This window comes from Bufo bufo, chromosome 9 (genome assembly GCF_905171765.1).
Source record: "Bufo bufo chromosome 9, aBufBuf1.1, whole genome shotgun sequence".
Classification (NCBI taxonomy): domain Eukaryota; kingdom Metazoa; phylum Chordata; class Amphibia; order Anura; family Bufonidae; genus Bufo; species Bufo bufo.
Genome location: NC_053397.1, coordinates 185,565,129 through 185,592,024, shown reverse-complemented (window position 1 = coordinate 185,592,024; position 26,896 = coordinate 185,565,129). Strand labels below are relative to the sequence as shown.

General features: G+C 44.2%; 1 protein-coding gene across 1 annotated transcript in view; it reads left to right on the top strand.

Moving 5' to 3' along the window:
• The first annotated feature begins 1,168 nt into the window (after positions 1-1,168).
• The window catches only part of LOC120979844 (ADAMTS-like protein 2), a 72,782-nt gene continuing 47,054 nt past the window's right edge, over positions 1,169-26,896 (top strand). The window contains exons 1-6 of the mRNA XM_040408800.1: positions 1,169-1,258; positions 17,282-17,406; positions 20,329-20,404; positions 23,403-23,505; positions 23,713-23,858; positions 26,725-26,842. Coding sequence (XP_040264734.1) covers positions 1,169-1,258; positions 17,282-17,406; positions 20,329-20,404; positions 23,403-23,505; positions 23,713-23,858; positions 26,725-26,842 — 658 coding nt within the window. The remainder of the gene's footprint in view (positions 1,259-17,281; positions 17,407-20,328; positions 20,405-23,402; positions 23,506-23,712; positions 23,859-26,724; positions 26,843-26,896) is intronic.

The window sequence follows — 26,896 nt, the reverse complement described above, 5'->3', positions numbered from 1 at the left end:
CGGGAACAGAGGAGCGCGGGACAGGACTAGTCTGCCACACTACTAGTCTGCCACTGCCCACAGTAGACTCTATACTACACAGTGACTCACCCCCATTGCCCTCGCTCTCTCTGCCAGCCAGTTGCAGCGGCAGCACTCACTCTGAGTCACTCAGCGTCTCAGACACCTCAAACCACCCAGCCAGAGCATGCCGCCCACAGTGAGCCCAGCTAGCCTCCAGCATTCAGGCTTGTGGCCCTGGCCCACTGCCAAGTCGATTCAGCAGCATTCAGCCTGAGCCAGCCAGCCCACTAGGCACTAGGGCCTAGCCCCAGGTACTACTAGTTACCATCTGGCCTTGGTAACTTCTGTATATTATTATATATGAGCTGGCCTGGTATAAGTTATACATCTTCTGGTATATTAAGATGTATAACTTATACCATCTGTACATATATAATCATATAAGGAGATACCCAGGTTATAGCATGGCCCATATCACTATATACAGAAGATGTATAACTTACCAGCTGTACATATATAATTATATACAGGAGATACCCAGGTTATATCATCAGCGTGGTCCATGTCACTATATACAGGAAGATATTATACCGTATAACATCTTGTATATAATGATATGGACCACGCTGGTATAACCTGGGCATCTCCAGTATATAATTATATATTTACGGCTGGTAGAAGTTATACATCTTTTTGTATATACTGTAGTGTTATGGACCATGTTGGTATAACCTGGGCATCTCCTGTATATAATTATAAATGTACATATTGTAGCTATATGGTATAAGTTCTACATCTTCTAATATATTATATACCAGCTGTAATACATGTATAATTATATACAGCCTCAGCTCCTTCATAATCTGTACTGTATTCTGTAGTATCTTCCATGCTGTAGTATTGAACTGTTGTGCACCACTGTCACCGGCACCAATGTGATGTCCTCCCCTTTGGGGTTCTCCAAGTGGCCACCCTCGGCCTCCCCCCTTGTCCTGCTATCTGTCTACCTCTCCCTGTCCCTCCTGTGCCCCCTCTCCCCTCCCCCTGTCCCGGAGCTCCCCCAGCCTCACACAGCTCAGAGCCTGTAATTACTTGGCCATGCGGGGAGGGAGCGGGCAGCCCCAGCCGGTCCCCAGGCTTTTCCTGCTGCAGCTGCAGTACAGGGATGTGTGCACCTCACCGCCGCCGCCCCCCCGGGCTCATCCTGCTGCTCATCCTGCTGTGCCCGAGCCCCGGATCATCCTCCACCTCTAAGGTAACACTAATGCCACCTACAGATGGTGCCAGGCACTGGATCAGCTCTGCCCCTGTGACATGGAGGGAGAGGGCATCGGTCAGCCGGGCACTGTGATACAGGGCTGCGGGGGGAAGTGGATAGGAAGGCAGCAGATGGCTGCAGGTAGCTGGGGCTCCTACAGCATCGTGTGCGGATCGTACTGCACGTGTGGAGGGGGTGAGATGGCCACCTAGTCCTCCTCTGTATATATATACTGTAATATCTGTCATCTATTAAGTATCTATCTAATATCTATTTATCAATCTATCTATCTATCTATCTATCTATCTATCTATCTATCTATCTATCCAATATCTATCTATCTATCTATCTATCAAATATCTATCTATCTATCTATCTTCTATCTATCTAATATCTATCTATCTATCTATCTATCTATCTATCTATCTATCTATCTATCTATCTATCTATCTTCTATCTATCTTCTATCTATCTAATATCTATCTATCTATCTATCTAATTATCTATCAATCTATTATCTATCTATCTATCTATCTATCTATCTATCTATCTATCTATCTATCTATCTTCTATCTATCTAATATCTATCTATCTATCAAATATCTATCTATCTATCTATCTATCTAATTATCTATCAATCTATTATCTATCTATCTATCTATCTATCTATCTATCTATCTATTTATCTATCTATCTATCTATCTCTGTATCTATCTATTTATCTCTGTATCTATCTATCTATCTATCTATCTATCTATCTATCTATCTATCTATTCTAATTATCTATCTATCTATCTAATTATCTATCAATCTATTATCTATCTATCTATCTATCTATCTATCTATCTATCTATCTATCTATCTATCTTCTATCTATCTAATATCTATCTATCTATCTATCTATCTATCAAATATCTATCTATCTATCTAATTATCTATCAATCTATTATCTATCTATCTATCTATCTATCTATCTATCTATCTATCTATCTATCTATCTATCTATCTATTATCTATCTATCTATCTATCTATCTATCTATCTATCTATCTATCTATCTATCTATCTATCTATCTATCTCTGTATCTATCTATTTATCTCTGTATCTATCTATCTATCTATCTATCTATCTATCTATCTATCTATCTATCCATCTAATATCTGTCTATTGGCATAGCACAGGGTCACTACAATATGATGCACTATTTTTCTTCTGTAATAAGTTATTATGATACTTTAGTTAATACAATTGTGGAAATCCCCATTTTATTATATTCTGTAATACATGTACATCATTTAGTACAACTATAAGATGTCACAAAGTCCTAGAAGGGGTTTACATAGGACTCCAGGTAAGTTCACTGCATTATATCTCAACTCAGAACTGCATTTACAATGACAGGTCCAGCACTGCTACATCTACAACATCTGAATGATTTATCTCTTATTATTAGCACTGTAAACTCCGTAGTACGTAGAATGGGGCATATTTCTGAATGCAATTTCATTCATCCTGCATTGTGACTTGCGTTGTGCCTTCCGAGTGGCACTTTATATTAAAATAAAGCTTTCTATTCTGCACAGAAAAGTGTTGGTTAACTACTAAGGTGCGATATATCATTGCTGAGGAGCTGGGTCTTGTTATGGCATAATCTGTCTTGGGCAATATGGGACACCCACATACTGGTTAATCTTTCAGCCGTAGTGCCAGTACTAGTCCTCTTCCAATTTACATATCGTCTGAACATACCCTTAGGCCACTTTCACACGAGCGATTTTTCTGCGCGGGTGCAATGCGTGACGTGAACGCATAGCACCTGCACTGAATCCTGACCCATTCATTTCAATGGGGCTGTGTACATGAGCGTTGTTTTTCACACATCAGTTCTGCGTTGCGTGAAAATCGCATCATGTTCTATATTCTGCGTTTTTCACGCAGCCCTGGCTCCATAGGTCTGCGTGAAAAACGCATTGCATCCACAAGCAAGTGAGGGTGCGATTCGTTTTTCACTGATGCTTGCTAAGAGATGTTGTTTGTAAACCTTCAGTTTTTTATCATGCGCGTGAAAAACGCATCAAAACGCATTTCACCCGCGCGGAAAAAACTGAACAACTGAACACAATCGCAGACAAACCTGACTGAACTTGTTTGCAAAATAGCGCAAGTTTCACTGAACGCACCCTGAACGCATCCGGACCTAATCCGTCACGCCGTGTGAAAGAGGCCTTAAAATTTGGTCCTTGGGTATTATAGGCTCATATTTTTATCCATTTAAGAAATTGTCTCCACTCCCAAGAATACCCCTCAAACCATATGAGGCCACTCATTTACAGGAGGGGCGTCCATAAGATCCATCCCTTTTGTGAGTAGCGAATTTACAGGGACAGTCTCTGAAAATTAGGGACAGTCCCTGCAAATTTGAGACATATTAATCCTTATAGATGGGCAGATTTATGAAAACTGTCTGAAAGGTTTCCCATAGCAACCTATCACAGCATAGCTTTCATTTTTTATAGTGCCCTTGAAAAATGAAAGCTGTGCTGTGATTGGTTACTATGGGCAACATGTATGTAAACATGACATGGCCCCCTGTCTCGTACAGCCCTCACAAGAGCGACTAATGGAAGACATTAGGGTACACTAGAAGAAATGGCCAAGGATGTGGTCACACTAAGGCCCAGGTGCCACATAGGAGCATGGTAGTACTATAAATCACGTGATGGCCACAGGGCTCTATTACAGTTTTTGAGGGACATGATTATCTCTCTTCCCCAGTTTTCTGATGAAAAAAATTCACAAACATAGGGGGAGATTTATCAAAACTGGTGTAAAAGGGAAACTGGCTTAGTTTCCCATAGCCACCAATCAGATTCCACCTTTCATTTTCCAAAGGAGCTCTGAAAAATGAAAGGTGGAATCTGATTGGTTGCTATGGGCAACTAAGCCAGTTTTCCTTAACACCAGCCTTGATAAATCTTCCCCATAGTCTTTGCAATTTTTTAACAGACATTGTGACAAAATATTGTCGCAAGTATCGTTTGTCAGGGGGCTTGATCAGGGGGGCTTTGGGGGTCCCGCACATTTATCTTCATTTACACCAGTTTTCTGACACAAACGAACGCAGAAATCTGCCGCAGCTCAAAATTAGAGCAGTAGATCTCAGATCATGTATGCGTACTGCTGGAGAATACGCCTAATATACGACGAGTCCTATGCCCCCACTATAAATTAGGAGCATCCTCCGTCAGTTCAGGTGATATCAAGATCAGCGCAGGAGACGCCAGTCTTTATAAATATCCCCCTGTGAATCAGGGCCCTGGATCTGCAAACTTCTCCACTATAGAATGCTATTGGTGCTCCCTTCAATAAGTGGTATTGAAAGGGGTTTTCTAGTTAATTGAAATTGATGACCTTGAAATTGATGGTGTGGGATCCAGCTCTCGTCACCTCCGCAGATCCCAATCAGGACAGGTCATCAATATCAGATTGGTGGAGGTCAGACTGTCGGCACCCCCGAAGATCATATATTTTCGCAGGACTTGCAAAGGTCTTAAAGGGGTATTCCAGTTTCATGATATTGATGGCCTATCATCAGGACAGGTCATTGATATCAGATCGGTGGAGGTCAAAATCTCAGAAGAATCTCAAAATCTCTGATCAGCTGCTTGAAGGGGCCTATCCTGCGCCCCCTTCAATATTTACCTGCACACCATTTCCATTGTAGTGACGGCACCTTTTGTTCATCCCATTCAAATTAATGGGAGAGGGTGGTGTAATTACCTCACAGCGCCGCTACGATGTAGACGGCGGGAAGGTAAATATTGAAGAAGACGCAGCGAGTGCACAAGCACCGCGGCCCCTTCAAGCAGCTGATCTTCAGGGGGTGCTGAGAGTTTGACCTCCACCAATCTGATATCGATGACCTGTCCTGATGATAATCCATCAATATCACGAAACTGGAATACCCCTTTAAGACCTTCTGAGTTCTGCGAATATATATGGATGAGGGAGCGGATCATGCGTGACGCGTAACCCCGGATTCACAGGTCACACTTTACAGTTCTCAGTTTACAGCACACAGGCGATGGGATTTTATCCTCAGATGACAACACGAATACCCTCGGCACCGCGTGTACGTCTAATCTTCAGAAAGCGTATAAATTACATTCATTAAAAAAGAAAGAAAAAATAATTCCCCTTGCCCAGAGGGCAGCGAGTTTTCAGGTTCTGCACTACTGAGCCACACGATATTCCTCCATTTGTGTACATTGTGCAGAATCACCATGGAATTTGCAAAATCAGTGGTTTGTGAATTGTAAGACCTCAGGTTACCCTTAGCATAGAAGTCACGTGACCTTTTTTTTTTTTTTTTTTCGCAGACCCCCCCTCCAAATTCAGCTACTCTGCCTTAGCAATGCATACATTAACTCTTTTTTTTCGGAACATGAGATATTCAATTTTTTTTTAAATTATTATTATTTTGGAAGGAGCACCCGTCATCCAGCTGTGGCCCCAGTGCTTCATCTGTCAGCATTTACCAAGCATTTTTTTTCCGGCTCCTCTCATCCCCCATCTATCACTTCACACCATCTTCTTAATCCTTTCCTTCTGCTCTTGCCCCTCCAGCACTGAAGGAGTGGAACCTCTAACTCTGCTGGCGTCCCTTTTAAGTAGGAGATCAAACGCTTTTGCGAGAGGAGAGGTTTACAGCTTCTAGCACCACCAGGCCTGGGGGTAGAGGAGGAAGAGAAAAAGGGGGAAGACAGATGACCTACACTTAGGGAGCCTTTTCCCTACCTCTAATGAATCCTAATATGATGGCTTTTCTTTCTTTCTGGGAATCCTGTGCTTTATTCGGCTCTCACCTCTCTAATTGTTTTCTAAATTCCTGGCATGGATGGCTCAGCTCCCTTTTTTTTGCCACCATGAAAGCAGCAAAAGAAAAGAGGGATAGGTTGGGTTGGCACTGCAACTACTTTAGGAGGGTTCTCCGACTAAACGCCATAACAATGGTATATGGCAGTCACTGCTTGGAATATGGTGGGTGAATTAAAGGGGTGTTTAATATCGATGACCTAGCCTCAGCATGGGTCATCAGTATCTTACTGGTGGGGGTCTGACTCACGATCAACTGTTTGAAGAGGCCGCAGTTCTCCTTGCAGCTCACCAAGCACAGCGCCGTCCGTTGGATAGTGCCTGTGCTCGGGATAGCGGCTCAGTCCCATTCACTTGAATGGGGCTGAGCTGCGCCGAGTTATGTGACCAATGAACATGACATCATTGGCCTAGGAAGAGACTGGAGTGCCGCAACCTCTTCAAATAGCTGATCGACGAGGATGCTGGCGGTTGGACCCCCACCAATCCGATATTGATGACCTAAGCTGAGGATAGGTCGTCAGTATTAGACACCCGGAAAACCCCTTTTAATAGAGTGACTCTGATTAAAGCCAGTGCTGCCTTTATTGTCATATACAGTCAGGGAGTGATCTACATGGACAAGACGTGAAGAACTGTTGGTTAAAGCGGTATTTCGAGACTTACATACTAATGACCCCGACCGATCAACTCTTTGAGAAGGCGCTGATGCTCCTGTGAGTGCCACTGCCTTCTCCCTGCTTGCCAATCTGATAGGTGGGGGTCCGACACCCAGGACCGCCACGATCAACTGTTGGAGAAGGCACGGCGCTGATAGTATCACCATGGCCTTCTCTCAGCTTTTCCTAGGCCAGTGACGACACGTTCATCGATCACGTAGCCTAGGCGCAGCTGAGCCGCATAGAAGTGATGAGGCTGAGCGAGATATCAAGCACAGCCGCTATACAATGGACGGCGCTGTGCTTTATATCGCGCTCAGCCTCATCACTTCTATGGGTCTGAGCTGCGCCTAGGCTACGTGATCGATGAACGTGTCGTCACTGGCCTAAAAAGCTGAGAGAAGGCCATGGTGATACCATCAGCGCCGTGCCTTCTCCAACAGTTGATCGGCGGGGGTCCTGGGTCTCGGACGCACACCTATCAGATACTGATGACCTATACATAGGATAAGTGAGCAGTATAAAACTCCTGGAAGACGCCTTTAAGAATGTAGTTTGTGATATCTTTGGATGTGAAGGTCAAGAGATAGTTGTTCAGCCTAACGCTGGCCACACATGACAAATAGCTGTCAGCAAAGGGCGCCTGTGCTTTGAGAGGTACTGGTTCTCATTGAAGAGATGTTGCGATTGTATGAAGACTTACTTGCAGGTAATGCTTCATGGGAAGAAGTATGCAAATTAGCTCTCATTTGGAAGGAAGAGAACTATCTCATATTGGCCAACCAAGAGCTCCTTTCTAGGAGGTCCTTCAATGATGTACCAATTATTGTATGGTGGATTGTGATCCACCAGTAATTGTGAGCCATGATACTCTTTAAAGGGGTTTTACCATCATACACTATGGGGGCATATCGCTAGGATATGCCCCCATTGTCTGATAGGTGCAGGTCCCATCTCTGGGACCCTCACCTACAATGAGAACGGAGCAGGGAAATGAACAGAGGGCGCACTGCGCATGCGCAGCCGCCCTCTATTAATTTCTATGGGACCGTCTGCCCCATAGAAATGAATAGGAGCGGGGCTGCGCGTGCACGATGCGCTCCCATTCACTTCTATGGGAGCAGCGCTTGGTGGTGGACGGACCATCCGAAATCTGGGGTCCTCCAGCCACAGCTCTCCTCGCTCCGTTCTCGTTGTAGGTGCCAGAGGTAGGACCCGCATTTATCAGACAATGGGGGCATATCCTAGCAATATGCCCCCATTGTATGTGATGGGAATACCCCTTTAACAATCCATAGGGAAACATGATCTGCTGGAGGATGCCTTTAATTTATTATGAAACAGAGGCCTGTAGCTAGCATAGACTACAGTCATCATTTACACCGAAAAACTGTCATCAATGATGATAACTGGCCCTCCCCACACATCACCCTCATCACGCCCCCTATTGTGAGGGAAGCATGAACGCTAATTGCGACTACATTTACTCGCAATGGCTTTTAAAAAGTCACAAACCCTGGGTTTGCGACCTTTTCACACCAGAAAACTGGCGTATGGGGTAGATATATCTCCCTGATTAGTTTTTTTTTGGATGTTTTTTCATCTTCTGTTGCTAGGATATGCTCCCATTGTCTGATAGGTGGAAGAATGTAGCTCCGAAAGTGGTGGAGGGTGCACTTCGGAGCTGCAGCTGCCCTCCATTAATTTCTATGTGGCCACCGAAAATAGCTGAGCTGGGCCCATAGAAGTGAATAGGAACGGTGGCCGGTCATGCACAGTGCGCTCCCATTCACTTCTATAGGGAGAGAGTTTGGCGGTGGCCAGACCAGAGTCCTCCAGCCACCACTTTGCGGGGCTCCGTTTAGGAGATAAGCGCAGATCCTAGCGATATGCCCCCATTGTCTCAGATGAGACAACCCCTTAAGTGTTTCTTACTGCAGCCAAAGGTTCTTTTAGAGCCTACAGTGTATTATGAAATTCAGCACAGACAAAGTATTTTTCCTGCCATTTTTTTGTGTTGCATTTGACCATTTTTACCTTATTTTTTAAACACAACATGCATTTTTTCTTTTTTGTCTTTTATCACATAGGTTTCCGTACCAGCTGATCACTAGGCACCTATACACAGGGAAATGAGCATTTCAATTGGCGAATGTTTGCCTGATCATCTGCCTGTGTAAGGCTACTTTCACACTAGTGACAGCCTTCTCCGGCAGGCTGTTCCGGTGGGTGGACAGCCTTGTCGTAGTTTTATTCCGGCCGCCTTTCGGCATGTTTGACGTGCTGCCGCCGGAACTCCGTCCCGCCCCCTTTATAGTCAATGGAGCCGGAACGGACCTCCGGCAGCACTCATGCACTAGCGGCAGCACGGATCCGGCAGGCTGTTCACCCGCCGGAACAGCCTGAGGAGAAGGCTGCCGCTGCTGTGAAAGTAGCCTTTAAAGGTGTTAAAGAGGACCTGTCACCTCTCCTAACATGTCTGTTGTAGTAACTGCTTGAATTTCCTATGTAAGGCCTCATGCATTGCACACGAACGTTGTTTGTTTCCGTGTCCATTCAGTTTTTTTTGCCGATAGGATGCGGACCGCAAAAAAAGCAGACAGCATCAGTATGTCCGTTCCGTAGCCTAGCAAAAAAAATAGACATGTCCTATTCTTGTCCGTTTTAGGCATTGTTACAATGGATCCGCAAAAAAAACAAAACGGATGGCATCCTTTTTTTTGGCGGATCCGCAATTTGCGGACCGCAAAACACATACGGTCGTGTGCATGTAGCCTAAGAATGATTCTGGAGCATGTATTGTTATGACTTATGCCATTCCTTTGTTATTTCTATTTCAAGTTATGAATTAATGGCCAGCAGCTTGCAGTAAAGTTACAGATAGGTGTTATCAGTTGGGGGCTATCCCTGCACAATCTGACACCAGTAGCACCAATTGGACAGAGTCAGACACACCCACTACTGGTATCACCCTGCAGTACCTATACTGCAGACTGCTGGCAGTTTATTTGTAAACTTCTAGTAGGAATAATAAAGGAATGGCACAATGTAGAGCCATAAGAAAAGATTCTCCAGAATGGTTATTACATGGGAGATGCAAGTAGTTACTAAGACTGACATTTCAGGAGAGGTGACAGGTCTTCTTTAAAGCAAACTGAGTGGACAGATATTTGGGGAAGTATTCCACAGTTCATTGGGCGAACAAAGGATTGTACATTTTGAAGCTGAAAACGGAAACACGTTCAGGCTGTCTTTACCCTGAGGGCATTCATTAGGTCCCCATATGCATCTTTGAGTCTTGTGTGGTCAAACATGATTTTTTACATGGGACTGCAATTTTTTTTTCTCCGGAAATGCTGACTTATACTTATATTAGGTTGCTGCAGTCTAAGGCTACTTTCACACTAGCGTTCGGGGCTCCACTTGTGAGCTCCGTTTGAAGGCTCTCACAAGCGGCCCCGAACGGATCCGTCCAGCCCTAATGCATTCTGAGTGGATGCGGATCCGCTGAGAATGCATCAGTCTGGCTTCGTTTGTCCTCCGCTCCGCTCAGTAGGCGGACACCTGAACGCAGCTTGCAGCATTCGGGTGTCCGCCTGGCCGTGCGGAGGCAAACGGATCCGTCCAGACTTACAATGTAAGTCAATGGGGACGGATCCGTTTGAAGTTGACACAGTATGGCTCAATTTTCAAACGGATCCGTCTCCCATTGACTTTCAATGTAAAGTCAAAACGGATCCGTTTGCATTATCATGAACAAAAAAAAAAAACAAAAAAAAAATGTTTTTCTTTTTTTTTTTTGTTCATGGTAATGCAAACGGATCCGTTCTGAACGGATCTAAGCGTTTGCATTATAGGTGCGGATCCGTCTGGGCACATACCAGACGGATCCGACCTAAACGCAGGTGTGAAAGTAGCCTAATATCAGGCGTAATATTAAAACACGCTTCTTACGTTGAATTCTTAAGTCCAGACTGAACTCCATCCTACTCATGCAACTGCTGAAGCAAGTGACATCAGACCTTCTGTTAATTGGGAATGTTCTTTAAAAATGAACTAGTGAAAATGATAAAAATATGCTCATTGAAAATGCATGCGAAATCCATTTGAAAAATCTGTAGATCTTTTCACTTTTTTCACATTTTCACTAAAAAAATCAAGTTTTTCCCATCATTCTGCACTCGATAGCCCATAATGACAAAGTAAAAACAGAATGTTCAAAACCTTTGCTAATTCATTGAAGAGGAAAAGTTAAAGTCTTGCCTTGACATAAATATTCAGACCCTTTACTCAGGACTTAAGGGCTCACGCACATGAACGTATTTTCTTTCCGTTCCGTTTTTTTTTTTGCGGACTGTATGCAAAACCATTCACTTCAATGGGTCCGCAAAAAAAACAGAAGGTACTCCGTGTGCATTCCGTTTCCATATGTCCGTTCCGCAAAAAAATAGAACATGTCCTATTATTGTCCGCATTATGGACAAGGATAGTACTGTTCTATTAGGGGCCAGCTGTTCCGTTCCGCAAAATACGAAATGCATACAGACACAGACATCGTCCGTGTTTTGCATATGGACGTCCAGGGCCGCTGATAGAAATCATGGGGCCCCGTACAGCATACATGACGGGGCCCCCTTCAGCTCCACCCCCTGATCCCTCCTTCAGCCACACCCCTGGCCCCGCCCTTGGCCCCTCCCCAGACGCCGCCTTGAAACAACATGCAGATTTGTCTACAAGTGATATTTATGGCGCTGGGGGGTCGTCTGTGAATGGCGCTGTTATGGAGGGGATCTGTGAATGGCACTGTTATGGAGGGGATCTGTGAATGGCACTTTTATGGAGGGGATCTGTGGATGGCACTGTTATGGAGGGGATCTGTGGATGGCACTGTTATGGAGGGGATCTGGGGATGGCACTGTTATGGAGGGGATCTGTGGATGGCACTGTTATGGAGGGGATCTGTGGATGGCACTGTTATGGAGGGGATCTGTGGATGGCACGGTTATGGAGAGGATCTGTGGATGGCACTGTTATGGAGGGGATCTGTGGATGGCACTGTTATGGGGGGATCTGTGGATGGCACCGTTATGGGGGGATCTGTGGATGGCACTGTTATAGAGGGGGATCTGTGGATGACACATACCGTATATAGCATCTTATGCTATGTGTCATCCACAGATACCCCTCCATAACAGTGCCATTCACAGATACCCTCCATAACAGTGCCATCCACAGATCCCCCCCATAACAGTCATTCACAGATCCCCCCATAACAGTGTCATCCACAGATCCCCCTCCATAATGGTGCCATCCACAGATCCCCCCCATAAGTGTCATCCACAGACCCCCCGGCCCCCCCCCATAAGTGTCATCCACATGACAGACCCCCCCCCCCATAACAGTGCCATCCACGGATCCCCCGCCCTCCCTATAACAGTGCCGTCATGACGTCATCCATATAGATCCCCCCCCGCCACTCACAGTAGTATACATTAATAAATCGGTGCAGCCGTGCAGGCTGCAGACAGTAACTTTAATTTTAGCACAGGCACAGCGCTCATCTCTTTACTAAAATACTACCTTACATTCAGCTCCTGCCTCCTCCCTCCACCCTCCAGCCTCCAGTAACAAGTGCGGGCGGCAGCGCTCACTCACTGACGTCACGCGCCTGCGCCGCCTAGTGGGAGGAGCAGGCGTGTGACGTCAGTGAGTGAGCGCCGCCCCCACACTGCCTGCTGTTACTGGAGCCAGCCCACTGACAGCAAAAAAATTAAAATGGCTCGGGAGTCGGCAGCCCGGGCCCCCCTGCCAGCCGGGCCCGGTACAACTGGGCCAGCTGTACTGGCCTATCAGCGGCCCTGTGGACGTCATCCTTGTTTTGCATATGGACGTCATCCGTTTTTTGCAGACCGCAAACGAGATACGGTCGCGTGCATGAGCCCTTAGTAGAAGCACGTTTAGCAGTGATTAAAGCCTCCAGTTTTCTTGGATGTGATGCTACAAGGTTTGCAGACCTGGATTTGGGGATTTTCTTGCATTCCTCTCTGCAGATCCTCTCAAGCTCTGTCAGGTTGTATTGGGACCATCGGTGGACAGCCATTTTCAGGTCTCTCCAGAGATGTCAGGGCTCTGGCTGGGCCACTCTGCCTTGGTTGTGTGCTTAGTGTCATTGCCTTGTTGGAAGCTGAACCTTTTGCCCAGTCTGAGGTCCAGAGCACTCTGGACCAGGTTTGCTTTTAGAATATCTCTGTACTTTGCTCCATTCAGCTTTCCCTCAACCCTGACCGGTCTCCCTGTCCTAGCCACTAAATCTCCTCCCCCACAGCATAATGCTGCCACCGCAATGCTTTATTGTAGGGATGGTATTGGGCAGATGATGAGCAGGGCCTAGTTTCCTCCAGACCTGATGCTTAGAATGGAGGCAAAAAAGTTCTATCTTGGCTTCACCAGAACAGAGAATCTTGTTTCTTTTTTTTTTAAATCAGATAATTTTTATTTGGTTTTTCAAAAAATCACAAAAAAACAAAGGAAGACAGTCTGTACAGCATACATGCAACAGTAGATGACAAAAATACCATAGCATTACATGATCGGACAGATAGTTACTTACATAAGTAATAAAATATATCTGGTACAGAACCACATTTCCCATTCAATAATTTATCAACAGGAAACCAACCCTCCCTACCCAACTAAAGCCCAGTACCCCCCCCCCTCCCTACCCAAGCGATGGAGCGGGTGAAAATCTTGTTTCTAAGGCCCCTTTCACACGGGCGAGTATTCCGCGCGGATGCGATGCGTGAGGTGAACGCATTGCACCCGCACTGAATACCGACCCATTCATTTCTATGGGGCTGTTCACATGAGCGGTTATTTTCACGCATCACTTGTGCGTTGCTATGCTCTATATTCTGCGTTTTTCACGCAACGTAGGCCCCATGGAAGTGAATGGGGCTGCGTGAAAATCGCAAGCATCCGCAAGCAAGTGCGGATGCGGTGCGATTTTCTCGCACGGTTGCTAGGAGACGATCGGGATGGAGACCTGATCATTATTATTTTCCCTTATAACATGGTTATAAGGGAAAATAATAGCATTCTGAATACAGAATGCATAGTAAAACAGCGCTGGAGGGGTTAAAATAATAATAATAATAATAATTTAACTCACCTTAGTCCACTTGATCGCGGCCCGGCATCTCCTTCTGTCTCCTTTGCTGAACAGGACCTGTGGTGAGCATTAATTACAGGCAAAGGACCTTTGGTGATGTCACTCCGGTCATCACATGATCCATCACATGATCTTTTACCATGGTGATGGATCATGTGATGACCGGAGTGACGTCACCAAAGGTCCTTTACCTGTAATTAATGCTCACCACAGGTCCTGTTCAGCAAAGGAGACAGAAGGAGATGCCGGGCTATGCGATCAAGTGGACTAAGGTGAGTTAAATTATTTTTTATTTTTTTTAACCCCTCCAGCGCTAGTTTACTATGCAGTCTGTATTCAGAATGCTATTATTTTCCCTTATAACTATGTTATAAGGGGAAATAATACAATCTACAGAACACCGATCCCAAGCCCGAACTTCTGTGAAGAAGTTCGGGTTTGGGTACCAAACATGCGCGATTTTTGTCACGCGAGTGCAAAACGCATTACAATGTTTTGCACTCGCGCGTAAAAATGGCGGGTGTTCCCGCAACGCACCCGCACATTTTCCCGCAACGCCCATGTGAACCCAGCCTAAGAGTCCTTTAGGTCTTCTTTGCAAACTCCAGGCTGGCTTTCATGTCTCTAAGGCTCCATTCACACATCCGCAATTCCATTCCGCATTTTTCGGAACGAAATTGCGGACCCATACATTTCTATGGGGCCGCACGACGTGCAGCCCCTATCAGGAATTGCGGACCCGCACTTCCGGGTCCGCAATTCTGATCCTGAAAAAAATAGAACATGTCCTATTCTTGTCCGCAATAGCGGACAATAATAGGCATATTCTCTTAGTGCCGGCAATGTGCGGGCCGCAAAATGCGGAACGCACATTGCCGCTGTCCGTGTTTTGCGGATCCGTGGATCCGCAAAACACACACGGATGTGTGAATGGACCCTAAGGGCTCATGCACACGACCATTGTTGTTTTGCGGTCCGTTTTTCACTGATCCGTTGTTCCGTATCTGAGTTTTTTTTTCCCTCTGATTTAAGTCCTCTTCCGTTTCGTTATTGCACAAAACATATCCGTATGGTTTCCGTATTTGATCCGTTTTTTGCGGATCGTATACAGAAACAGTTACTTATTCATCACCAAACACATGAGTAATATGGGCTGGGCATAGCATTTTTACAGTATGGATCCGCAAAATACGGATGAAATACGGATGTGTTTTGTGTGCATTCCGTATTTTTTGTGGACCCATTGACTTTAATGGGGCCTCGGACCGTGATTTGCGGGCAATAATAGGACATGCACTACTTTTTTGCGGAACGGAAATACGGAAACGAAATGCACACGGAGTAACTTCTGTATTTTCTGCAGCCCCATTGAAGTGAATGGTACGGTCTGCAAAAAAAGCGGAACGGAAGCGGAAAGAAAATACATGCGTGTGCATGAGCCCTAAGGCTACATTCACACAAACGCATTTTGTTCCCTTGTCGGTTGCGTTTTTTTTGTGGATAGCAGGCAGACCTATTCATTTTAATGGGTCCGCAAAGAATGCGGACAGCACACCGCGTGCTATCCGTATCTGTATTTCCGTCCTGTAGCCCCGCAAAAAAAAATATAACCTGTCCTATTCTTGTCCATTTTGCATTGTTACAATGGATCCGCAAAAAAAACTGATGCCATAGGAAGGTCATCCGTTTTTTTTTGCGGACCACAAAACACATATGGTTGTGTGCATCTAGCCTTATTCTGAGGATAGGCTTCATTCTGGCCACTCTGCCATAAAGCCCAGATTTGTGGTGTGCAACAGTGATGGTTGACCTTCTGGAAGTTTCTCCCATCTGCACACAGGATCTTTGGAGCTCAGCCAGAGTAACCATTGGGTTCTTGGTCACCTCTCTTACCAAGGCCCTTCTCCCCAATTACTTTGGGGAGGAGGGCAAACCAGCTCTAGGAAGAGTGCTGGTTGTTTCAAACCTCTACCATTTAAAGGGAGTCTGTCACCAAAATATGACGTTGCACACCACTTACATGGCTCTCTAGCATACCTATCCATGATTCAAATGGTACCTTTGTAATTTTCTTTTGACTTTCACCAGCAGGAAAAACGATGTTTAATCCATATGTAAATGAGGGCTCGCAAGTGCCCAGGAGCGGCGTTCGGTGTGTAGGAGCCCAGGCTGCTCTGCCTTCTTGTTACATAACTCCTCCACAGCCTCTTTCTTGGCCCGCCCTGCAAGTCCCTTGCTTCATCCACAGGATCGGCCGATATCCCGCGCGCCCGGGCATGCAGGAGGACTGGAGGCCAGCGCTTGCGCACTACATGTAGCGATACCGTGCCCACAATGGGCATCACAGTGTGCATGCCCAGGCCACCGGTGCACTGCGCGCGGGATATCGGCCGGTCCTGTGGCTGAAGCAAGGGACTTGCAGGGCGGGCCAAGAAAGAGGCTGTGGAGGAGTTATGTAACAAGAAGGCAGAGCAGCCTGGGCTCCTACACACCGAACGCCGCTCCTGGGCACTTGCGAGCCCTCATTTACATATGGATTAAACATCGTTTTTCCTGCTGGTGAAAGTCAGAAGAAAATTACAAAGATACCATTTGAATAATGGATAGGTATGCTAGAGAGCCATGTAAGTGGTGTACAACGTCATATTTTGGTGACAGACTCCCTTTAAGAATTATGGAAGCCACTGTGCTCTTGGGAACTTTCAGTGCAGCAGAATTTTTTTTTAACCTTCTCAAGAACTGTGCCTCCACGTAATCCTGTCTCTGATCTCTACAGGCAGTTCCATCCTCCTCGTGTCTTGGTTTTTGCTCTGATATGCATTGTCAGCTGTGAGACCTTATATATAGACAGGGCTGTGTCTTTCCAGATCATGTCCAGGGAACTGAACTTATCACAGGTGGACTTAAATCAAAGATGAGCCAAATATTAAGTTTTATTGCAAAGGGTCTGAATATTTATGTCCATGTGAAATTTTAGTTTTTCCTTTTTAATGAATTTGCAAACATTTCAGAAATTGTGTTATCACTGTCTTATTTTCGGATATTGACAGAAAATTGATGGGGGAAAACGTTTAGCACAAGGCCACAAAATGTAAAAAAAAGTGGAAGGATCTGAAGGCTTTCCGATTGCATTGTATTTTACTATTGCCGTTCTGTATTGCAAGGTTTGTATCTGGTTTCTATTGCATTTCAGTTAGAATTTGGTCGGCATGGATTTATCATTACCGATATCACACTCTTCTCTTACGTTGCTTATAATGACTACTCTTGCATGGCAGCAGTGCTGTTTTCTTTGCTGACGTTCTCTGGTCTTGTCAGGACAGCAGTGAGGTGTGGGATGAAGATGTGACTGAATGGTGGGGAGAATGGAGTTCATGGTCCACATGCTCTCGAACCTGTGGAGGGGGAGTAATGTCTCGAGAAAGGCACTGCTTACGTCAGAGGTGGGTGATCTTACACATCTTTACACTATACTGTTGCTTTCACATAATGGATTTTGGTTCCCATTTTGATAGAAAATGTTCTTACCTTCTTTTTTCTTTCAGGCGTGGGTTAATAAGATATTTCCTCAGGCCTCATGCACACAACTGTCGTTTTCATCCGTGCACTATACGCATTTTTTGCAGATAGCACACTGACCTATTCATTTCTATGGGTCATGCATACAGTAGATCCGTATTTTTTGCATGACGTGCGTATTTGGTTTGGACATTCGGCAAATTACAGAACGCGTACTGTTCTGGTATTTATTGGGGAAAAAGGATGCTAAAGGGTAGTACACTACGGGGGTCATTTACTAATCTGCGTATTTCTGGTGCAATCTGCTACTTTTCCCCGCCCACTCTACAAAAGTGGCGAGGAAGGGCTGTCAGGCCCGTCTCATTCATGTTTTTTTACGCCTGTTTTAGGCATAGAAAATGGTCTAAATTTAAACAGCAAGGAAGCTGGTTTACATTTAGATCGGCGCTGGATAGCCGAAGTTATGTAGAAGTTGGCGCCTCTTCATAACTTTGGCGGATCCACCGCCAGATATAGGGTTTACCCAAACCGGTGTCTAAAGCGCTGGTCTTAATAAATGACCCCCTACGGTTTTCCATCTTTTCCATCCTATAGAGTCCTGTAAAAAAAAATTATACTTTAACGTCTATATATATATATATATATTTTTTTTTTTACAAAGGAACTCTATGGTGACAGATGGCACTGTAAGGCATCAGCCTGAGGCGTCTGTTTAACTATACGTTTTTTGTATACTTTAAACGTAAGACAAAACGTGATGTGAACCCAGCCTAACAGATACTCAAAAAAGGGATGCAAACGGATGCCATCAAAAGGGCATCTGTTTGCATCAGTTTTGCAGACACTTCATTGGACACAAACATATTAAAACACATCTACATCTGTTAAATGTATATGTTAAAAAAAAAAATTGAACGATAATCGTAAACTTGCATGTTTGTAAAAGTTTTTCAGAAAAGTCTTAAGCTGGGGTCACATCACCATTTGTTTCCCCCGTTCTTCTGATCCGTCAGAAGAACAGAAAAATAAACAAAAACGGATCCTGTATTTTAAGCATATTTAAGAACATTTATTCATTTTTGGCATCCGTTTTAGCCATTTCTGTCTGATATCTGTCATTTTAGTCGGAAAAAAGGTCCTGGATGCAGGAACTTTCTCCGTCTAAAATAACGGATCTCAGATGGAAATAGTTAGAACAGATGTGAAATGTGCATAACGCATGCTTTAAGTATAGGATCCGTTTTTTCTTTATTCTCCTGTTCTTTTGACGGACCAGAAGAACGGAAAAACAAACAGTGATGTGACCCGGCCTTATGAATAAGTTAAATGTACTTTAAAAACAATATGCGATTAGCCCCTTAAATGAATCTGCTAAGCAGATGATAGAAAGCTGAACCCAGCCTAACCTGACCAATTGCAATTTCATCTCTAAGGGCTCATGCACACGAGCGTATTTTCTTTCCATGTCCGTGCCGTCACTTCAATGGGTCCACAAAAAAAACTGAATTTACTCCGTGCGCATTCCGTTTACGTATGTCTGTATTTCCGTTCCGCAAAATAATAGAACATGTCCTATTATTGTCCGCATTACGGACAAGGATAGGACTGTTCTATAAAGGACCAGCTGTTCCGTACAGAATGCACACGGATGTCATCCGTATTTTTTGCGGACCGCAAAATACATACGTTCGTGTGCATGAGCCCTAAATCAGTTTCTTAGGGTTCTCTGATGACCAAAAACATAGGACTAGTTCCGGAGACTGGATAAATTGGTTGGATCAGGTAACAGTCATATTAAATATGGATCATTTAGTGATATGTTATTATTCTTAGTGTATATCATTTTGTATCATACTCCACAGATCAGTTATGACTGGGGGCTAATAGACCAAGGTCCCTATCTCATGCTTTCACACACGCATATAGACTAAGAAAGAGTTCATAGGAATTCACTTGAAGAATCAAAATGCATTTGAAATGTTGTGCAATCCGGAGGTCCCTGGGAACTAGAGAACATCCGGGCATTTGTTGTTCTGGTCAGATAAAACCTCAGGACTTGTGCTGCGAGGCATCATTGCAAACCTCTGGGCTACCATGCATTGATAATTTCATAGACCTGGGGTGGTCCTAGTGCATTTAGACGCATCAATAATCATCTAAATGTGCCACCGATCACCCGATCAACCGAGTGAAAACACATTCTATTTTTTTCCGGTGTGGAAGCACGGAGAGAAACCCCACCTAAGCACTCCATAGGGCTTCTGTGGGGTTCCGTGCCTCCGTTCCACACCGCACCTTCCCCATTGCGGACCCATTCAAGTGAATGGGTCCGCATCCGTGATGCGGCCCACAAACATCCGGGCCTAAGCCTCAGAACCCACCCCTCCCCCCCAAACCTTTAAATACTATCCAGTGGTTCAGAAAGTAAAGCTGGATGCTCTCAGGCCAGTGCTGCGGGTGAGTATGGCTAACTGGATGAGACACAGCTACTGGATGTTCCTGGGGCTGGATCTCTCTACTTTTATATTAGTATGACTGTGGCATTGAAACTTGTTAGTTGTAGTTCGCCACATATGTAATAGCAGTAACATTTCCTTGTAATAAAATGTCTTCTGAAAGAAGAGCCAACTCACATATGATCACATACACAAGCTGACACCTTGTTGTTTTTTGCCGCACTTTTTAAATATACATAATTACTGTACTGTCACTATCAAGTATCAGACACCTGCTGGACATTATATGCAGAATGCCGACAACTTCAGGTTTTTCATAGATGCTGTCTCAATAAAGACAAATGATTTCTTTTTTGATCTGAAGATTTAAATTTTTTTTATTTCCCACAGACTCCAAACAGTTGCTGGACAGGATAACACTGTATGTGGAGGTCAGGCCAGGCAATATCAGCTGTGTCAGAAACAGGTAGGCAACAGACATTTAAATGGCTGATAAAAGCTTATGGCAATAAACACAATTCTGCCGGCTGCTGAGCTCGCATTTCAATGCATCTTCTGCTGGCTCAGTTCTTCTCTAAGGCTGGATCTGGTAAGTTAAATTATTGAGAATGTACTTTTTACGTCAAGCACTGTACAACAATCAGATGAGGGGAAATTACAGATGCTCAACTAACTTGTTAGGAAAGTATCTGTCAACAGACTGTTGACTGGTTCCACTAACAACCAGCAAAATTTTTAATACCAGTCTGGATGTTAATGGGCTATGTTGTAATTAAGGATTCCTATAAGACAGGTAACGCCTACAATTTTCTTAGAATGTAGTGCATTTGTATTTTTTTTTTTTAAACTTTATTTTTGCTACAAGGAAACCGTGAGAACGGTGCTGTTGACAGATCTCGTCCTATTACTGTATGTCACTTTTTAATTCTTGCATAGTGCTGTCCTGTACTGAACGAATGGTGAATTTAAAGGGAAACTGTCACCATGTACCTCCATATCCATGTAAATGAATTGTTAGGTGTGTGATGGTCCTGTGAGTAAAACACTCCCGGTCCTATCTTGATTGTTGGCCCCATTTCGGAGAAATTAATCTTTTTTATCACATGCAAATTAGCTGGTTGGTGCAAAGTGGGCCACACTGTTGCACCTTGTTGTACTGTAAACCACGCCCCTCACCCCTGACCTTCCTGCCCCCCAGTTTTGAGGGACAGAGCCAGGCATCAATGTAGTCACGCCTAGCCCTGTGTTACTGCCGTGCGGCGGCGCTTCAGTGATCGGTGCACATGCAGAACAGCCCTGGTGCTTGCCGGAACTGAAGTAATCTGTGCATGCCGATTAGAGAAGCAACGGTGCACACATGCACAGTACAGATGACTTCAGCCTTCAGCAGGAAACGGAGTAGACCCAATGCTTTTGTTGTCCAAGGAACTAAGCTGTCCTCAGAGGTGTCAGGTAGCAGATTTGTCTTCTCTCCCCAATAAAAACACATACATGCTGAGCCGAACCGAGTATGGGGGAGTTGGGATCAGCTGAATGAGATATTGAAGCTCTATGCACATCTTAAGTAGACTGTGCTGTATAACGATTTGAAGCCCTGCGGTAGTCTATTGTTGCACACATTGGCCCAGATTTACTAATGTGTCTGCGCCTAGAACCTGTCTAAAAATTGGCTCCGTTTGGCGGAACTAGAGTTTCTCCAAATGTTTCTGACTCATTCAAAATGGGAACAGTGTATAGCAGGAAAGTAGAGATGGCTTTTCAGGGATAGGGCCTACTGTAAGTTACAACATCTTACTCCAAAATCGCACCACAATTTTGCAGTAAAATTCTGTCTCAAAGTAAGGTTATGTCTACATTTGCATATTAGCATTCCAGTAGCTGTTCTGGCAGAGTAGAAGAGTACCGGAAGTGCTGTATCCGGCATAACCGGACACTGCCGTGGCCCGCCGGATACCTATTCACTATAATGGTATATGTAAGGTGTCTAGCAAGGCTGAAAAAAAAAATAGCATGCAGCAGTATTTTTCCAGAGGAAAACTAGCATTCATGCTGAAGCCAGGATGGATCCTATTATAGTGAATTGGGATACAGTGGGCCACGAGAGTGTCCGGCTGTTCCAGATATGGTAATCCCAGTAGTCTCCTCCTCTGCCAAAACAGATTGCTGGAATACCATAACGCAGGTGTAAACCTAGCTTAAGCCAACGTCGGTATACTTTTATTTTTATTTATAATTTTATTTTTATTTATAGTTTTATTTTTATTTATAGTTTGATATGGTGTGGTGTGATATGGTAGCCAGTGCTCGACTATTTTAGGCGGCCCCACAGAAATGAATGTAGGGCGGGTGCGCATGTGCAGTTCGCCCTCCACCACTTTCGGGGCTCCATTCTCGATTTAGGTGCAGGTCTCAGCGGTGGGACCCGCACCTATCAGACAATGGGGGCTAGAATTCTCCATTACCCCTGATCTACAGCACGCGGTTCATTTTTGGTCACAGGATCACATTAACAAAAAACACCTCTGATCTGCAGCTCCTTCTTTTTATTTCATTATAATCTGTTGTAGACCCTCTATTATATATAGAAGTCACTGCGATCACGGAGCTACCATAGACTTCGAGCTGCGGTGCTTGTTTTCACTACGGGTAGCCCCTAGTTCAGTGGTAATAGGAGACGGGCTGCTTTTAAGCCATAGAAAGTGCATATCTACTATAAGATCACCATGTGCCCCTTTATAGCATCCGTATACTTGTTTTATGACCCCTCCAACCCATGTATAAACTATACATAGCACAGTCTGCATTCCTCTTCACCCAAAACAGAGTTATTTTTGTAAGGTGCCAACATTTTCTGCAGAGTAGTAAGTTGGGAGGTAGGGGGTTGTAGTGAAACGTGAGCGGTATTACAGTAAAGTCGTTATAGTGTCTATCACTAAATAAGCAAATGGTCTGGGTCCTTTGTAAACTGCAGACAACTGTTTGTAACTGATCATTGTAACTCGGGTGAATGAATGAGCGAGTGTAATGCGATTGTTAGCCATTACGCTTTCTACATAACTGTGATGTACAAGCCTGTAATTATCCACACGTAGCCCTGTCATTACTCCTCATAAAGCATGTAATTACCCACATATAATCCTGCCCAACTCATATATCACTGTATGGACACCGCATAACTACGGCTAGCTCATTCACAAGCATGTGTAGCCTGGAGGCATGCCACAGATTTCTGCAGGGCCTTTGAAGTGGAATACGATTTGTATTAATTCGCCCCCTTTTACAGAATTGCAAGCTGTGCTACGCCAATGTGTGTATAGTATTTTTTTTAATGCTTTTGGGTATGACGGGCACAACTTCATGGGAACTGCACAACAGTCATAAGAATAGATGCTCCACAATTGTTATCACATGAGGAATGTATGTAGTTCCTAAAACGTAACATAGGTTTTGCTCTTTCTCCCCAGTTTTGTCCCTCTGGATCTGCAAGCTTCAAACAGTATCAGTGCTCTGCCTTCAATGCTAAGGCCTTTGGGAAACTGTATCACCGTTGGGTACCACTATATCCAGGTGGGTGAATGTGACAACTTTAAAGGGTATGGGAAGAGCTCAAGTCAAATAGTGCGATTTCGCTGCCAAAAACTGACTTGGCTGACCCCTTTAGTGACAACTGACCCAGACTGGTAATAGTTTCTTCAGAAACAGGGACTTGATGAGGGAGGCCTGTCAAATCAGTGACGTTTTAATTTGCAGAAAATGACACTTTCTCCTTATTAGATGACTACACCAGCATTTCCAGCAAGCCGTGTGATCTTCAGTGCACCAGTACCACCAGAGAGAGACAACTACTGGTACCAGCCCATGATGGAACAAGCTGTAGAGACCGGACACATCAGGGAGTTTGTATCAACGGCAAATGTGAGGTACCTCTGGGGCTGTATACATCACAAGCATCTTTTGTGAATGGTTATTTTATACATCCATACAGTGAAAGCTAGCTTTATCTGTTACCAAGATTTTGATAATCAGCTTAAACTCTTTAAAGGGATATTCCACTTTCATGAACTTGATGACCTATCCCCAGGGCAGGTCATCAGTTTCACATTGGTGGGGATCTAACTCCCAGCACCCCTGTCGATAAGATGTTTGAAGGGGCTGCGGCGCGCATGCGGGGTATTCCACTTCCTTGAACTTGATGACCTATATTCAGGACAGGTCATCAATTTCAGATTGGTGGGGAACTGACTTCCCAGCACCCCTGTCGAACAAATGTTAGAAGGGGTTGTGGAGCACATGTAGGGCATTCCACTTCCATGAACTTGGTGACCTATCTTCAGGACAGGTCATCAATTTCAGATTGGTGGGGATCTGACTCCCTGCACCCCTGTCGATCAGATTTTAGAAGGGGGGCTTTGGAGTTCATGCAGGGTATTCCACTTCCATGAACTTGATGACCTATCTTCAGGACAAGTCATCAATTTCAGATTGGTGGGGATCTGACTCCCTGCACCCCTGTCAATCAGATGTTAGAAGGGACTGCAGAGCTCATGTGGGTTATTCCACTTCCATGAACTTGATGACCTATGTTCAATCCGTCGTAAGTTTTAGGCAAAGTATAAAATAAGTTAATTTTGTTCTGCAAATATATACTTTACACAGGTTTTCCTAGGATTATATAATAGACCACCATTTATTATTAACTAAATGAAACTTGGGAAACTCAAACTAATTAAAAATATAATAGACTGCAGAGATTTCAGTCTTCTAAAGTCTAGTCTAAAATTGAACGACATTTTGAATTAATTAGTAAAAGTATTTTTTAACAGAGACATGTCTTGGGCACTTTTTTTACATCTGCACTGAAACTGATATCTGAGACCTAAATGAAACCAACATTTTCTGATAAATTAAGAGATTGGAACTTGAAAGCCCAACCAATGAAAAATAAAATAGAAAGCTGGACTGAGAAAATCAGGCTCCACCAGCTCAGTATAAGTTAATTGTCTGTACCTAATACAGATAATTAACGTACACTGAGCTGGTGGAACCCCATACAAGAAATCCTGATCCTAAGATAGGGAGACAACTTAGATACTGTCCCTAATTGGCGTGGCTGCTGTCCCTAATTTGCATGAATAGTGACCCTGATTGGCTTGGAGACTGTCCCTGATTGGTGTGAACACTATGGACACTGTCTGTTCCAATTAGGGGCACTGTCCATGCCAGGTAGAGACAATACTCACGCCAATTAGGGACCCTATCCATGCCAATTCTGAACACTATCCTTGCCAATTAGGGACAATGTGCATGCCAATTAGGGACACTTTCTGTGCCATATAGGGATACTACCCACTGCCTCTCCCTACCTGAGGTTTTAGGGAACAGATACGGTGCTGCTGAAGGGAGGCACTCATCAGGAAATTCCAATATAGATGCTTCATTGTGTAAAAACAACGCATTTCAGAACCAGATGGGCTCCTTCGTCAGGTATAACACAATCTACCTCAGGGTTAGGATTTGTTATGTGGAGAGTTAATGGGATTGTCTCACGGGATCCACCAGTAATTGGCTGTAGCGGTCAAGTGTTGTCGACTGGACATCACTGCTGCAGCCAGGTAAATAGATCCTGGCAGGAGAACTGGAGCACTGTGGTGGAATATGCCAGGTAAATAATGAACACTTCTTTATTGCAAGTGGACAAACCCTTTAAGACTATGTACACTTTCGGGGGAAATGTTTTATGTTTTGGGCTAAAACTCTTTTTTTCAATTGGTCTTTCATTAAAAATATTCAGCCGTTCTGTCACAAAGGTTTGTCTAGATGTGTACATTGTACTTTCACTTTGTACCGGTCTTCTAATAAACCTTCTCTTTAAATTACTAAAAGGTCATAAACACATTATTTTAAGTTAGATAAGAATTCAGCTATAATGAATGTTTATTAGCTGAAAATCAGAGATAAGGAGCTGCCTGACTGGAAACAGTAAAAATACAGACCCTGTTACTAGAGAATCTCAAGGCTGTACAGAGAAAGGGGCTCACAAATTTTAATAAAGAGCAATTGAAAATAGTTTTTAGTTCAAAATGAGCACAATACAATAATAATATAATTGCCTCCACCTAGCCTTTAAACTTTATTACATATAGTTAAAGCGGGTGGAGCACACACTAATGGTGGATTTAGATGGCCCGATATTCGGGCAGATTATCGGGAACGAACGTTCCTGCAAACACTCATTCCTGTCAATCTGCCCTTGTAAATGTGCTGACGATCACAAGATGAATGCTCGTTCATCGGGTGCAGGCACACCATTTATCATTTCTGGGCAGCAGATTGTTCTGTGTAAACAGCGATCTTCTGCCCAGAAACAATACAGCTGTAGGGGAATGAGCGATCGCAATAGCGATCATTCTTCCTCATAGTGTGAAGGAGATTGCAGCATGTAAATGCAGTGGTCTCCTCCTCTGAACAAGCAGCCGACTGTCCCGGCAATCGGCTGTTACATTGGGACGTGTAAACCCGCCCTAAAGGTTCATGGTTATTTCGTACTTTACCTGAAAAAAATGTAACACTTAGGTGTATAGTATATCATGTCAGAATGTAGTTACCCTATTTCATACTTTGCCTGGAAATTATGCTGGAAATTCTGTTGACAGATGTAATAATTGCCCAGTGAACACATCTGTAGATTTTAGAATATTTTTGATGTCTATGTCCTATATTCTATAGTCAATATTGTGGTTGTGTGGTTTTCATACTTCATACACATGTATCTCTCTTTATGTGCAGCCAGTAGGATGTGATGGAAAGCTGTATTCATCCAGGTCCCTGGACAGATGTGGTGTTTGTGGTGGTGATGGAAGTACATGCTATAGAGTTTCGGGAAGCTTTAGGAAATGTGTCTTGGGTAAGTTTTGCAACTGCGTGACACCAGAATGTAATAGTTAAGTGCTATAAAGTA